The 15,437-nt window shown below is 43.4% G+C and overlaps 5 protein-coding genes across 5 annotated transcripts; 3 read left to right on the top strand and 2 right to left on the bottom strand.

Annotated features, from left to right (window-relative positions):
• Positions 1 to 3,398: 3,398 nt before the first annotated feature.
• LAJ45_00429 (uncharacterized protein) lies at positions 3,399 to 4,960 on the top strand (the record flags this gene model as incomplete). The annotated part of the gene is made up of 10 exons (XM_046110030.1): positions 3,399 to 3,437; positions 3,505 to 3,545; positions 3,603 to 3,653; positions 3,709 to 3,753; positions 3,808 to 3,978; positions 4,061 to 4,120; positions 4,183 to 4,323; positions 4,378 to 4,511; positions 4,571 to 4,856; positions 4,927 to 4,960. 10 exons carry the CDS (start codon positions 3,399 to 3,401, stop codon positions 4,958 to 4,960), a joined length of 1,002 nt encoding a protein of 333 aa, XP_045976723.1.
• Positions 4,961 to 8,276: 3,316 nt separating this feature from the next.
• Positions 8,277 to 9,128, bottom strand: LAJ45_00428 (uncharacterized protein; the record flags this gene model as incomplete). Its single annotated transcript, XM_046110029.1, has 3 exons — positions 8,277 to 8,889; positions 8,947 to 8,994; positions 9,094 to 9,128. The coding sequence occupies 3 exons, from the start codon at positions 9,126 to 9,128 to the stop codon at positions 8,277 to 8,279; spliced, it is 696 nt and encodes a 231-aa protein (XP_045976722.1).
• Positions 9,129 to 9,821: 693 nt separating this feature from the next.
• On the top strand, positions 9,822 to 10,459 carry LAJ45_00427 (uncharacterized protein; the record flags this gene model as incomplete). Its single annotated transcript, XM_046110028.1, has 3 exons — positions 9,822 to 9,850; positions 9,910 to 10,200; positions 10,264 to 10,459. 3 exons carry the CDS (start codon positions 9,822 to 9,824, stop codon positions 10,457 to 10,459), a joined length of 516 nt encoding a protein of 171 aa, XP_045976721.1.
• Positions 10,460 to 12,335: 1,876 nt separating this feature from the next.
• LAJ45_00426 (uncharacterized protein) lies at positions 12,336 to 13,427 on the top strand (the record flags this gene model as incomplete). The annotated part of the gene is made up of 2 exons (XM_046110027.1): positions 12,336 to 12,494; positions 12,582 to 13,427. 2 exons carry the CDS (start codon positions 12,336 to 12,338, stop codon positions 13,425 to 13,427), a joined length of 1,005 nt encoding a protein of 334 aa, XP_045976720.1.
• Positions 13,428 to 13,790: 363 nt separating this feature from the next.
• LAJ45_00425 (uncharacterized protein) lies at positions 13,791 to 15,178 on the bottom strand (the record flags this gene model as incomplete). The annotated part of the gene is made up of 3 exons (XM_046110026.1): positions 13,791 to 14,607; positions 14,728 to 15,031; positions 15,094 to 15,178. The coding sequence occupies 3 exons, from the start codon at positions 15,176 to 15,178 to the stop codon at positions 13,791 to 13,793; spliced, it is 1,206 nt and encodes a 401-aa protein (XP_045976719.1).
• Positions 15,179 to 15,437: the final 259 nt, after the last annotated feature.

Here is a 15,437-nt window from a genome sequence, read left to right as displayed (position 1 = left end):
TTTCAGCTGGCGGTTTATGCGAATTTACCAACCAGCCCCACTTTTTTATCAATGAAAAGATCCTGTTAACTACCAGACATTTTTGAGGCATGCAACTTAGGTATGTTGTTGACCCCGATGGGCCCTGCTATTATCAATAGCGAAAGTAATTGACTATGTGAGAGGTTTAATTAATTTAATTGTTTATATGGAAAATATATATCTCAGTTCCCATGGATACTAATCCCTTGCTGTATTTTACGTTTGATATATGGTGAATCATGGTCTTTGAAGAGAGTAATACAGCTCTTCAGGTAGGTTTGATAAATTCACATTATTTATACAGGTACTAATAGATCTATCGTCTTTAGTGAGTTCTAGCAGCTAGGTTCTTTAACACGTTATGTGATGTCTGTCAGCTCTCAGTTTTCACCTTAAACACTATGTTTTAAAAACTTATGATCCATCACTACTAATCAAATACAGACACATATCATTCACACCTGTGATTCGCTCATGGATTTAATAGGTCCGTCCCAGGCCTCATCCTTCATGCAGTTACTATTTCGTTGTTACAAGTGGTTTCGCTACCAAGGTGTCTCAGCATCGATTCTCTCACATTTCAACATTCTGAGATCTCTTACTTGATCAAGGCGTGAGACTTGCAGACAAAGTTATCTTTCGGGAAACTCAACAAGGTAGCTCCACCCATTCCCACAATGTGTTCACACTTCGAGTCACAGGAGGTAGATGAGTACCTAATTCAGCTTGATAGCTGCATTGTGGTTTTGGGCGTACTCGACACATTGGGCTTTGACCTCTTCGAATATCGACCAGTGAAATCCTAGCTAGTGGGGCTACAATTTAATAGACCGCGTTATCGACCATGAACATAAGGTAAACTTACCTCTCTCCGATCGCACAAGTCCCACCATTGCTATCAGCCCCATGGGCGGGCTTTTTTTGTTTGTTTACCAGTAGGAGTGTGTCCACACCACAACAACTTTGGACATGGAACGACGGTCGCGCCAGTCGAGATCATCATTTCCGAATTACTTCATGATCTTCTGCTTTTTCCTAATTGTGATAACTATCTGTGTCCAGTAAGTAGAACGGTCCAGGTCAACGCGGAGATATTATGAAAAAGACAAACATCCGCAGGCTACCTTCCAACGGAGAACATCCCCTTCCAGGACAGCTGTTGATATTTCTCACTAGAGAATTGATAGGTATCTGCTGGTGTAGAGTCTAGCAACGTACGCTGTTTTGACTGGCAAGGCAGATCTCTTGGTAAACTAGGATAGTTCTTGGCTCATATTTCACTCCTCCTAGGTATCTGTGTATTGATTATCGGCCTTCTCGAACCTCTCACGGGATCCAACAATAAGAGGTAGGCGCATGCAGTAAGAATAAGATTCTAAAGTACCAAGATGGGCAACATCATCAAATCTCGGAAAAGTACTTGAAAGTATAAGCCAAAAGAGACGCCACAAATCACACTCGTAAGCTCAATATTGCGCATAGGCAGTGGCAAGATGTAGAGGGTATCATCGAAGCCAATCAAACTGTTTTGTGCGGGTTATCAAGCGTGTTTCTGAATTGAGCCCGGACTGGCTTTCAAGAATTAATGGGTATTTTCCAAATACTTAGCGCTTCTGGGTACTTAATGAGCATGAAAGGACATGTATTTATCGGTCCCCACCCCCATAGGCTCAGCAGTATTCCGGCCACAGTACATGTAGTCAAGCACTGTTAATCGACTTGTAGGCGTATTTGACGATAATTCTTGATTATCAATTTTCAAATAACCTTGATATATTTAATTGACGTTAACACAGGTATCTAGCCCCTTAGCTGGTCTGGGATTGTTTTTGTTGTCTGGGTATGTGCCAGTACACCTGTACGTACAAATCAAGGCTGATTTGGCTATCTACTGTGATCCACATTAGATAGAGGGAAATTAATCCCTCGATTTAAAGTATGTAGCTCGAGGATCCTCGGAGAGTTGAACCTCAGTAGGTAGAGCAGGTAGTGTGCCAAGAAAGGGGGATAGATGAAGGCACTTTGCGCCTTACTCACATCTTGGGAATGCAATGGCCTATATACTTAACTTAGGTAAGTATAGTTGAAGGGTATGCGTAACCTTTCCAGAATTAATTCCACAAAGAAATAGGCTCTTTGAACAAAGAGCTCGGGTTGGGTCCTGTTAAGGTTTTAATTTTGTGGATCTAGTGTTGGCCCCGTGGTCCACGAGGCTTAGGCCATAAAGAATGTGGAATAATGTATCTCGAATTTAGCGTAATTGGCTTGTTCCATATTAGTATCACATACTAATATAATTCAGAATGTCATCGGTGCATGCTGCAAAAGGCAAATTCCGCCTCTATCTATCAATAGGCTAATATCTCCTTGTGGTTGTTTTTTCTAACTGATTAATAATTTAGTAGATCTGGTTGCCGGGTTCTAAGCCCATAAGTTTGCACTTGCATCATGAAGATTTCCGGACGTGCTGAGAGACTTTGTGGGGAGGGAATGCTTGGCCGCTCGGAAGCAGGGAGGAGGCTGGGCGTCTCTCGTCTCCGAAGTCCTGGGCTTAGTGCTCCATCCCCACTGAGCTGCAACGCCCATTCAAGCACGGACCGCTTGAAAAAAAAACAGCGGCGGCTGTACCCGCAGCCTTTTTTCAAGGAGCCTAAATGGAGTCAAGCACATTTCACACCAGCTAAAGTCGGAGAGCCAAGAAGAGGACAACGATCTATGCGCGCAAAAAAAACACTTTTCGCCAGTAAGTAGATTGTAGAATATTCCTAAGTCCTGCACTCGGTAAAATTCTCAGTCTCCTAGATGATAAACTAGTTATGCCGATTGACTCTGGCAATGATATGAGGTATCGGAACCCCGAGTAAGGACAGGTACAGGAGCCGTTCTATTGGTAGAGTGCCATAATTTCGGTGTATGCTCATCACTCCGCGTCCGTAATTGGTGGGGACAATCTGTGGCTCAATCGGTAACTCAATCTGTAACCTCATTGGACCTTTCTGTATCGGGTCTTATTTATATGTAATGCCAATTGTTTGAGTGGCTGTGATTCGACATTTGGACTGGGGAGGTGGCTCTGCGTCTGAAGTTTATTTAAGACCTTTCGGGTTGAATTATCACAATTGCTGTATGCTGGCTTGCGGCGAGAAGAATTACATGGTAGGATACACAAAGTGTACTGGTTGAGACACCAGAAAAGGACCATCCCCGTTGGCCTGCAGATACTTTATAGATATTCTCCCCTGACCCAAGTGAGCACAGTTCGCCCACGAGTCTCGCGTCCCGTACCGTTATTATACATAACCTCCGCTATTGCAATCAAGCAGCCCTAAGTTCATTGTTCTATCGATACACTTTTAACCAACGACAACTACGGAAAAATGTCTTCCCAACAGTTCATTGCTATTGATGAAAATCCTGTGAGCGATCCTCAACTATGAATAAATGGAAATGTTTCAACTGACAGCTATTATGATTGACCACCAGGAACAGGACCAAAGTTACTATTCTGGTTACGATTCTGAATCGTAAGTTGACGTCGCGCTTTGTAATGCTAGGGGAGATGTAACTAATGAAGAAATCAGGAGTGAGGCGACCGAGAAATCGACAAACACTTTGAAGTCATCAATTTTCGAGTATGCATGATCATTATCCTTTCACCCTAGAATCGGCTCGCTCACGCTTTGATAGTTATCGGTTTGAAAATGGTCGTAGATACCATGCGTATCGGGATGGGTAGGTTCTGCGTCTCTTCTGGGGGGAGGGGTAAATGGACTGATAACAGCGCAGGAAATACATGTTCCCAAATGATGATGCAGAGCAAGAGAGACTCGACATTATTCACCATACATACCTTCTGCTACTGAATGGCGAGTTACACATGGCGCCCATCGTCCCAGAACCAACGAGAATTTTGGACATTGGAACTGGCACTGGTATCTGGGCAATTGATGCTGGGGAGTGAGTTCATGCAAAGCCTTTTTATTCTTTTTTTTTTTTGCCCACCTATGTGTAGAGAAGATTAAATATTAATATGGGGTAGTAGGCGGTATCCAGACGCCGAAGTCATTGGGACCGATTTGAGCCCGATCCAACCAGCCTGGTATGTACCTACATAACCTGCCATGGTAGATTTTTCTCTGGGTGTACTAAAATATGAACTAGGGTCCCGCCAAACGTCCATTTCCAAATCGATGATGCAGAAAGCGAATGGACATGGGCCAAGGAGTCCTTCGATATGATCCATATCAGGCATTTGAGTGGTGCAATCAAAGATTGGGATGCTCTTCTCAAAGAAGTTTACAAGTAAGTTATGTCAAGACTCCCAGACAACCGGCATTTGACACTGATTATAAATAGAAATCTCAAGCCCGGGGGTTGGGTTGATCTTTCAGAATACGATATGCATCTCTTTAGTGATGATGGCACTTACCACGAAGGGTTGGGCCTATACAAGTTTTATGACCTAGTAAATCAGGCAGCCGCAGAATCTGGTAAAACACCATACATATTTTACTGATGAGAAGAAGAAGAAAATGCTAACATAAACCAGGCCGGGTATTTAATATTGCCGGTTCTTTAAAGGCCAGCATCGAGGCAGCGGGATTTATCAATGTGCACCAGGAAATGAGAAAAATCCCGGTCGGAACTTGGCCTGCCGATCAAAAACAAAAAACCATGGGCGCATATATCTTGCTTACAGCAGAGAGTGCATTCGATGCTTTCGGGATGAGGCTGTTGACAAATTTTCATGGGATGGAAGTGACCGAAGTCAACAAACTCGTAAACTCCGCTAAGAAAGACGTCCACGACAGACGTATTCACTCCTATTCAAAACAGTAAGTTAATCCAGTATTTATGTAGCTTATAATTATTTTCTGGCATAGATGCTGACAGGAGGAATAAAAGTCACCTTTATTGGGCGCAAAAGCCGCTCCCTTGATTCGAACAAAACGTGTTGTCAGTTGGGGTGTTTTTCTACTTCTCAGATTCAATTTACTGAAGTTGTATTGGTTCATGATATTTGACCAATATATGAAAGTCTTTCAATATTTTCAACTCAAAAAACCTTGATGGCAGAGGGAAAAACCAACCCGGAAAACTTGGTTAAACGTCCTGTACTCTCTCCAATATGTACATAACTCAGAGGCTCGATGAACGTGATAAAGAACAGTTGCATTCATGATAGAGTGTAAATTCGCCTTTTAATGTGATTGAATTTCTAGAAGAAAATGCTACGGATCGAGCATATTATGGTGCCTGGCTTTGAACAACGAACTGCATGTATGTACTTGTAGTTGTGGGTGCAAAGCCATTGATAATATGATGCCAAGCCTTAAATCATTAACGATCATTCCCAAATTCATCACCAGTGCTGCAGTATACAACATGAATCTAAAACTGCATACATGTACACTAAAAGTGGAGGATCATTTTATGCACTAATGCCCATCGATCTCATCAGACCACGACCTCTCAAAGCTATCGTGCCCCAATATAACACTAATGCGTTTTGATAATCCATACGTGTGTCTTTGTAATATTATACATATTGGGCGGGATGCCCGCCGGCCTAGGTTGCAATATATTAGTAGAAATTCATGTACCTTTATACTACTAATTTCATGACATTTCCGAACACGACTGCTATTGCATGCCATACAAAAAAAGCGCCAAATCCGCCTTTTGTATGTCAGTTCGGAAACGCTATGGGTGGGCGAGTACATGTTACTCATGTACGTATAGTACAGGCAGGCTAGCTTAGACCCGTTATTTTCTTACATGTAATTACATAAATGTATAATATTACAGCAAGTTTCATAATACTAGGCTCAGAAAGCGTTCTCAACTCATAGTACAATTCTCGAAGGATAGCCTATATAGGCTATCTGGGCAGTTGAAATTACCTTTTCGGGAGAATATCGGGCTCGGGCTTCTTAAGTAGGCTATTATTTAAAGAATCACACTATTTGTGTGGTATTATGGAACTTGCTGTAATATGTACTCTCATTTTAGATACATGCATTCATCAACTACATGTACCTACGTGCGGTGCTTGTATCTTCAAAGTTTCATTATCAGAAGGAGCCGGCCTTGACATAGAACAATGTACCAATTAAATCAATTGACCCCTCAAAGTAGTATTCAAATCCCATACTGCTTTTGAAGCACCCATGGCCGTTTCAAAATACGTCATCCTCAAAGAGCCTACCTCCAAACTTTACCCAGCCTTAATTGACTATCATCTTTCATCTGCAAAGCCCTTCCTTACTCCTCTGCTGCAACGTCTCCGAAACCAGTTTGCATACAATTAATGAAGTAATCATTCAATCAATCAATCTCCGGAACCAGCAGCAACCATGTCATGTCCCTTGCTTGTGCAAAATGATACAACAGACCAGTGCAGCAGATGCAACGAATGCAGCGAAATTATAGTCAACTGCACTTGCTGATGCAAATGAATCTGGGTTTAATTGCAAACCACTACGAGACAGGTGCCAATATGTTTCCCGACACTAAATGAACTGCAAAATTATTTTCTAACCAGAATTGCCATCTCATCGTCACAGTTGAATTATGATTACGATGATATCTCATCTACATCCTCATACCTGTCTACTGTTAGCAACTTCTCAGCCCTTGAAATTGGATTCGGACCACTCGATGAAGAGGAAAGAACAGTGAGGCGCAGTTGAGGGAACCTATATATCGGGTGTCTTAACATCCTACTTCAATGACGGCAATAGGATCTTACCCCTATCAACTGAAGCTCAAACCAATTTATGGGGCGTCGACACAAGGATAGCTCCGATTCTGAAAAAGAGTCGTTCTTCCGTACTAGGAAGCTTAAACGTACTTGGGACAAATACTGTCAATCCCAAAAGAAAAATGAAAAGATGAAACAGGGGTTGGAAGCGATAAAACTTCGAAGTGAATTAGAATGGAGTAGGTGGGGCAATTGAGGCCGAGAATCAAATATATCAGGGTGAAAAAAGAAAGGGTATACTGCATGCTTTTGAAGGTAAAGTAGTGTTTATAATATGAACCGTGTATTATTTCGATTAAACTTAATAAAGCTAACTAGCGCGTTGACTACAGCTTCCTATCACTTCAGAATCATCTCGGGTAGAGGTCTAGCTTCAAAGTTCATATATGCATAAAGCATGCCAAATCTTAGTTGCAGATTAATCTTCCAAGTCGCTTTCTTGCATACTTTTAATAAAAATCTACAAACACACCGAGTGACACATTGTGAAGTGATCACAATATATGTTTGTAGTTCCAAGTAACGAAACGTACAGCCGGATGATTATGAGAACCAGATTATGAACTGTTTAGATATTCTCTAGATATCCTCCAGTATAAGATAACGAGTCCGTCCTCCGAATGAGCCGCCCACAGTGTATTTTGACCCGTACTAAGGCGTTTATTGTTGATAAAGATCAGTGCTTCTATGGTTCGATATCACAATCATAATTGACCTCGCGCACAACTGCCATAATAGTGTGGTGGGCTGCTAAAAAGATCTTTTTTGCCCGTGCTTCGCCAATAGATACAAGTATCAACCCCAAACGACAAGTAATAAGTGTAGGTTCCCATTAAGACAAATGGCCGAGTGACATTCTATGACTAATATATAACACTGTCCAAAGCCGGTTTAGGCAAAATCCGTAATTTCACGCCATCGATGGTACGATAGACGCGAGATCGGAAATTTACTTTCGCCGCCCAGCTACTTTTCTATAGCTAGCGGAAGCCAAGTAGAGCGGATGTACCCCAACACAACCCCACAAAATCTGCAATGCCACATCGATGATTGACAGAGGAGAGACATTTATTTAAATTCATTTCAAACCCTAATCCATATGCTGCGTGCCCATCCATCGTACGCTTTCAAAAACCCCCGATAAACCCTAACCCACTCCGCTTCCCCGCTAATATAATAGCTATAGTACATTTCCAACCACCCCAAACCAAATAGAGCAGGACGAATGTTGAAATCCCAAGATACAGAAATCGGTAAGAACAGTTAAAAAAAAAAAGCATGCAAAGAAGAGAACCCCCCCATGAAAAGATGCCAAAAGGCAAAAGGAAAGAAATTCTGCTAGCGGTTTGCCCGTATCATACAAGAAGGTTATATATTTGATTGTGCTCGAAAGGGAACAAGGGCGAGTAACGAATAGATTGTCGGCTTTTGACATTGCTGCCCGCTTTAACAACGAGAACGGAGAGAAAAAAAGTAGATGTTATCGAGGTCGTCACTTCCTCTCAATCGGCAAATCGTCCATTAGCTCCCCCTCGCCCCTCCAGGCCTTCTTCCACCTTTCCCACCCGCCTTTTCTCTGCTCCCGGAGCACACCAACCATGCCCCTCTCCCTTAGTTGCTCCAAGACAACTTTCATGCCCTCCCTGCTCCTGCCCAACCCCTCTCTCATTCTTCGTACCCCAACTAGCTCAATGCTCCTCTGAACTGATCCCGTCGTCCAATTACTGAAGAAGCCGCGCTTCTCCTCGACATCCTTCACAACCTTTCCGCTCCCAAGACGCGACTCGAAACGCACAATTGTCTGCACGTCTGTTTTTCCGTCGCGGGTAGTCCGTTCGGCTGAGGGCGTGTAAACTTGTGACTCAACGACCGATAGGACTCCCTCCCAGTCGAGATTGCGGGTTTCGGTCTCGAGACGCTGGTTCTTGACGTCGACGACTGAGTGCTCGAGGATATAGGATTCCTTGATTTTAGGGAGGAAGCGGGCGACGCTAGCAGGAAGCTTTCCACGTTTGAGATGGAGACGGGTTAGGTGGAGGTTCCCAGTAACGGGGTCGAGTTCGGAAGCGAGAGTGTCAGTGGAAATGACGTGGGTTGAGTAAGGACTGAAGATTGAGATTAGATGCAGCTCATAGGATGGAAGTAGCATTTATTTTACTAACTTAGGGTAGCGGAGGAAGTAGGCAAGTGTTACTGCTGGCCATTGGTAACTGTTGATTCCATGGGTTAGCAGTTAGACATTTATTATGCAGCCGTATGAACTATAGCTGTTCCGGTTTCGAGAAATGGAATTTCAATAGGGACCATACTCGTAAGAAAAAGCATTCTCGTAGAACTTCACCATTTTGCGTTTTTATTGCTCTGAGTGGAGTGTATAGGAGTGAAATTGGAAGTGAGCTTGGAGCCTCAATCAAGCTTTCACACAGTTAAGGGAAAGGCGCGGAGATCGTGTGCCGATTTAAGTTTATTGAGAATGCGGGGTTGCCACCACGGAGCACAAGCACGAGCACACGCAGATCTGGGAAACTGGGAATGTCACGATGACGCCGTTTGTTTGGCTGGCCGGTGGTTGTTGTCTAGGGATCGAGGGAACGAGGGAGAGAAAAAAAAGGGAAGAAGAGTCTCTCTCGATCGCTCCGGATGAATATATTCCCACCCCTCGCTCCTTATGTCGGATGCTTTTTTCTCATTGTCGGACGGCGACGGGAGACGTCGGCAGCGGAGCCAAGCAGGGAAGGTGGGGAGTCCAAAGTCTTCTACTGCCTCTATTTTTGTCGAGTTTAAAAGTGACAAAAGAAAGAAGTATTTATTTTCAATTCGGTGGAGTATATAAATTCTAGATCCATCCCTATCTACCTACCAGATGATCTCGATGTTCCACTTCCCAGTCAAGCCCCATCCATTTGCAGCCCCCCCCCCTCCCCCATGTCTTCCACGTGATCGCCAAGCAAAACTCAAACCTCTTCCCGGAGCCTCACATCCCACCAAAACTGCCTGTCCAAACTCCCCAGAAGTCACCTTCCCTCGCGCAGCTACGATGAAGTTCGGAACCAAGCAGGTTTTCCTGTAGGTCATAAAATATCCTTCCAGTACTCTGCACCTAGCTAATTGCCCTAACCTCACAGGCCTAACTTTTCTATCGGTCTCCTTCGAAAACCCCACCTGCCGCCCAACTTCGTGCAGTTCATTGTACCGCTCAACCTCAACAAGCTCGACTTGAAAGACTACCTTTACCATGCATATGGTGTCGAGTGCCTGAGTGTACGATCGTACATTGAGCAGCAGAAAATTCAGTATTCTAAGCCGCATCTGATCAACAAAAGGTTGGAATGGTATCGGCCAAGGGCAATCAAGAAGATGACAGTAGAGTTGAAGGAGCCATTCATCTATCCTGAGGAGCCGGAAAATCTTGCACCGTATGTATTTCCCGGTACCGGGTTTCAATGGGCGTGGAGCGTGGCTAATGGGTGGGCGGACAGATGGGGTAAGGATCGAGTCGAACAGGCAGAAAAGACGAATAGGGAGTACCAAGAGGGCTTCTCACCAGATGCGAAGAAGAAACCGAGCCCGGTAAGGTCGAAATTAAGAGACCGAATGGTGTATTTCGAGAGCATGCAGAACAGCGGGAAGGTGCAAACTGAATCAATCGAGGTTGAGAAGGAGCTGAATGTTTAGTATAATCATGTAGATTTTCTGGGCATAAGATATGAAAATATGCAAGATGTGTGTATTATATAGTTAGAGATCGAGTGAGCTCTGGTGAATAAAGCGCTAAAGCCAGGGACTTTGTCACAAAACATCACTCGTTTGTGTTTGTGCAGTATAGGTTATCTGAATCTGTTTAGCTTGACATAAGATTCATGGCCAATGATTGGTTTAAAACATGGTCTATGATTGGTTTAAACTCGAGATCAACCTGCTCAGTAATCAAAGAACTTAAAATTGCTAAAAAACAAAAACATGTCAAAATTATCATTTCCATCACAAGCTAGCAAAGATGCCGATTACACTGTTGCTTCGTGGGCAAGAAATTGATCATGTGTAATGAAATCCCCTGAATCGAGTGTTCCCCATTCGCTGCATATATAGCTCGAGAAAGGTACTCCCGAGAAACAGGTAGCATCTCTAAGAATCCCGTGGGCTACAAAAAATTCCTTAAAACTTCAAGACATCTCCCCGCAAAGAGAGCTTCCAAGATGAAATTCTCTCAGAAATTTTGAAAAACTCCCACCTGGAATATGTTATAAATCTTCCTACCTCTCTGCAGTCTCATTCTCCATACTCAAATAGATACGCGTACGTATACAAACAATACAAACACTGCCAGTACCCCCACGTAGACACATACATACAACCCATCATATACATGGCTCCCAACAGCACCAGCACATAGTGCGAATGCACCCCTGTTGCGATAGAGGTGAAAAGATATGGTAGAGACATATTCTATGAAATTGGCGTAGGTTTTCATCCAGGATGTAAGGAGTGTAGTATATGTAAATGCACTTCCATCACCATGGCTGAGCTAGAAGCGTCACGGTGGGAAGTCTATGCCTGCGTGAATAAGAACTGTAAGTTTTGTTCCAAGAATACAAAAGTGTGTACAAACCTTGTGCGGATGGTGGATTACGGAGATAAAGTCATCGTATTATGGGATGATATTATTGAAGATACCTTTGGTGAGACTGTAGAGTCCACTGAGAGTAGATATGATGATGATGAGAAAGCCGTAAATTTAGAAGCTGCTTCTACGGTTGAGAGAGCAGTCTAGAATTCCATAAGGGAATATCATCTATGTGTAAGTGTTTTAGGATCTAAAATGGCAGCAGAATTGTAGGCCTCGTTGATTGACATAGGAGCGAACGATTTAAAAAGCTGATCATGTTGATCGTCATAAGAGAGGGAGGGCTAAAAGAAATTTAGGAAGTTCGAGATTCAGAAATCAAGATGTTGTTTGGAGTCGTTTCTAAAGTCAGTCTCTTGCCTAATCGTGATACTGAAGACGAAGACAGTTGTAGCGTAGCAAATTGAGCCCACGCGAGTATAAGAGCAATTGAAATCTTCTCCCTCCCTGTAAAGAACTTTAATTTGCAGTTAGTAGGCACATCTAGTGACTATTGGAGGTGATTACGTCTCCTGGAGCCTTTTCACCATACTATGGCTTAGCGCAATACCTGTTCCTCCTACCTTCAACTTTTCCTCAACTTTCGTTCCCTTACCTTTTTCATCACTCTCTCCACTACCTACCTTCCATCATCCTCAACTTTTTTCTAGGCAGTCGATACATTGACGCCTGTCAAATTTCTTGTATGTTCAAGTAGCATCGCTACTTGTTCATAGTTTCTCAACAGCTCGATCAAGCTTTTTCAAAAAATCACCAAAAGTTCTCCTTGAGCAGGAATTCCGCTCAGTCATGTAAGTCTTCTTCATCTCCACCATCAATTTATTTGCTGCTATTATTACTATTACTGACACATTATATTTATAACAGCCAAAAAAACCAAAACCAAAAAACTGAAATCAGGACAACGAACTTCATATTGTCTTTCAGATGAAGCCTTCCACTCGAGTCATCTCCAATGACTTGGGCTTGAACCACAAGTCCCAAAAAATCTTTACCAAGGTGCTGGCTCCATATAAGCAGCAACTTGAAAAAAGTTATCTTCAAGAGCTTTTTGAAAACATGGTTGATAGAGAATATACTTCTAAGGTACAATAGCATGTACATGTGAATGCATTATTTCACTGTTACAACCATATAGTCCTTTTTAAACCTAGTGCTAATTTAGTTATTCAGGGCCAGGACATTCAAGCTGGAGCCACCACTCAAATTGGAGCAACTACTCAAGCTGAAGCCACTGCCAACAAGTGCACTTGCAAAATTGAGGAAGATATTTGGGACCTGGACGAAGCCAATGCTATCTTAAACGCCCGTTGCATTGTATGTAAGATTGGCATCAACGAGATCATCAATTCCTCAGCCATCAAAATCGAAAACGAGGCTCAGCCGGCTGAAGACGATTTCGAAGAAATCACCCTCGAGGTCAACGTTTCTACTTCCGCAACCAAAATCGAAAATGAGATTCAGTCGGTTGAAGATGACTTCAAAGAAATCACACTCGATATCACAAACCCTTCCTCTTTCGAGATCGAAAATAAAATTCAGCTGGCTGAAGATAGGTTTGAAGAAATCACCTTCGAGGTCATCAATCCCTCCATCAAAATCGAAAACGAGATTCAGCCGGTCGAAGACGACTTCGAAGAAATCACCCTCGATATTAACACCCCACCCAGCATCAAAATTGAAAGTGAAATTCAACCGGCCGAAGACGGCTTCGAAGAAATCATTCTCGGCGATTGCCTCACCTGTAATGGACCTGCTAGGGCCTGCAATTGCCCTGACGCCAATCTTCAACTCCCATTTGATCACGAGCTCGACGATAGCGGCTTCGTCGATGATTCTCTAACCACAGTGGTTCAGAGGAAGATCAGAACTCTCGATTTTGAAGTCGATGATATCTTTGATCTGATGAGTGATGGCTGTACAGAAATTTTCAGAAGGTTGTCATATAAATACGAGCCCAATGAAAGGGTAGATATCCAAGAGGCTGGATACACCTTTGTCGATCATCACAAGAAATGATGCTGCTTCAGGCTGGATTTTCTTTGGTTCATAGCTGTCTCGATAGAAAATGGGTTAGTGTTTGTGAATAGGCATGCGCAGGATAGTACGACGAGAAGTATGTACATGAACTAGTGTATGTATTTGGACAGTCTATCGACATATTAGGCCGTTAGCTTAGACGAATATATATATTTCAACCCCCATTTCAACTATCTATATCATTAATTTCCATAGGAAAGTAGTAAATATGAACCCTGAGTATTAAATAATGGTCAAAAATCCACATAAGAAAGTAAAACCCTACAAATACGCCAAATTTTGTCCGGTATACCCAAGAAACTTGCTTTAAAACATTTTCTATAAACCGTTAACCAGAGCGGTTTAATCTTCGACGAACTTCGATCCAAATTCCTGTAGTTGCATCCCTTCCCCGTTTTCCAAGTACCCTAACCCACCACCAGCTCTTGAGTGGACCCATTCCTTCTCAACCCTGAAAAATGTCCAGACCCATCGCCTAAATACTTCCAAAAGTTCAAGAATGAAGATGCCACCCTCCATCTCATTGATATGGTCCAAATGAGGGCTAAGTTTAAAGCTCCAAGTTGCCCGCAACAAGATATCAACAATGATTGCACTATAATAGAACCCTACAGCAACAAAGTGACGGTTTGCCCGAAGAGCCCATGGATAATCCCCAGAGGAACGCTTGGACGAAAATAAGGTGAGATCCCAGTCCTTCGTTACATCCCAATAAAACGAAAAACCAGAGTTGAATACAACAGCGCACAACCACATTCTCGAAAGTGTTGATTTCTGGAACATATGCGGCACATCTGGATCATATTCACGTTGTAGGGCTGAGCAAACGATTACCGGGAAGGCGGAAGCGTATTTTGCAGAATTGTAGAGGTGGACACGACGCTCAGTGACACCTTTGCGTCGAGCACGGACATACTCCGTCAAACACTGTCGCAGCCGTATCAGGTATGGCAATGCCATTACGCAAGGAACTAGGTACACCCCACCACAAGCCCGGTTGGGGGAAGTATTTGTCGAGGAGTGTCCGCTCATGAACATGCAAATGCAGACAGCAAAATCTCCGAGAACTTTCGCGTATGACGTCAATGCGTCGGCGAGCAGAATATCGGCAAAGCGTAGGTCAGGATGGATACCGCCGATGAGAATCCGTCGGAGCATTCTACAAATGTAGGGCAAAAGCATTAGATATTTCCATCGCGAAATATGATTCGGAGTGCGTGGGGGAGGTCACAATAAAACCCCCACAAAAAGAAAAATCCCAATAGGCCATCACGCGTACCGTAGAAACCTCCATCGTCCCCTTTTGTGCCAACCCCCGAATGGCCATAAGAATATACCGACAATCGCGGCAAACAGCATCGATGGTAAGATCTCCCACACCCTGACCAACTCTTCATTTCCACCAGTCATAGTCCAGAAAGCGACTAAGTTTAGCCCAAAAAGCGCCGACAGCACAAGTGCAACCTGATAAACAGAACTGTGTAATGGCGGTTCGTTTGCACTGCGTGTGTATCGTAGCATTGGCCCAGCCTCAATCCGGATGATGCTGAAGTAATGCAGATTCAGGCCAAAAAGCCATATGCCTATTCCGTTGAGAATCCATCAGCGCAGGCATAACCGGGGCGTAGGCGCGTTCGGGGCAGACCTATGATGAATATTAGAATAACCCGATAGGGGAGCGGGAGGTGAACGCTCAAAGACTCGGCGGTACGTTGAAATTCCTCTTCCATGATGGCGGCGAAAGAGATATTGATAAGTAGAAAGAGTGACTGACGTTGGAAGTCGTGTGTGTAACTAAAACCCAATAGTGTTGAAAGCACATGTGAATAGTAAAGACAGACAAGTCGAAATTCCTAGGAGCAAATCGTAATGATTTTTATTAAAGGACCTATTTAGGGATTCCATCCCTGCGGCTCCTTACAGGCCCCCTGCAAGTTACAGACACATGTGATACAAATCAATTGTCTTGGCACAGGTCGTGTCTTACGT

Source organism: Morchella importuna (assembly GCF_003444635.1).
Source record: "Morchella importuna strain M04M26 chromosome Unknown Morimp01GS001, whole genome shotgun sequence".
Taxonomy (NCBI): Eukaryota; Fungi; Ascomycota; class Pezizomycetes; order Pezizales; family Morchellaceae; genus Morchella; species Morchella importuna.
This window is presented reverse-complemented; position numbering and strand designations above follow the sequence as displayed.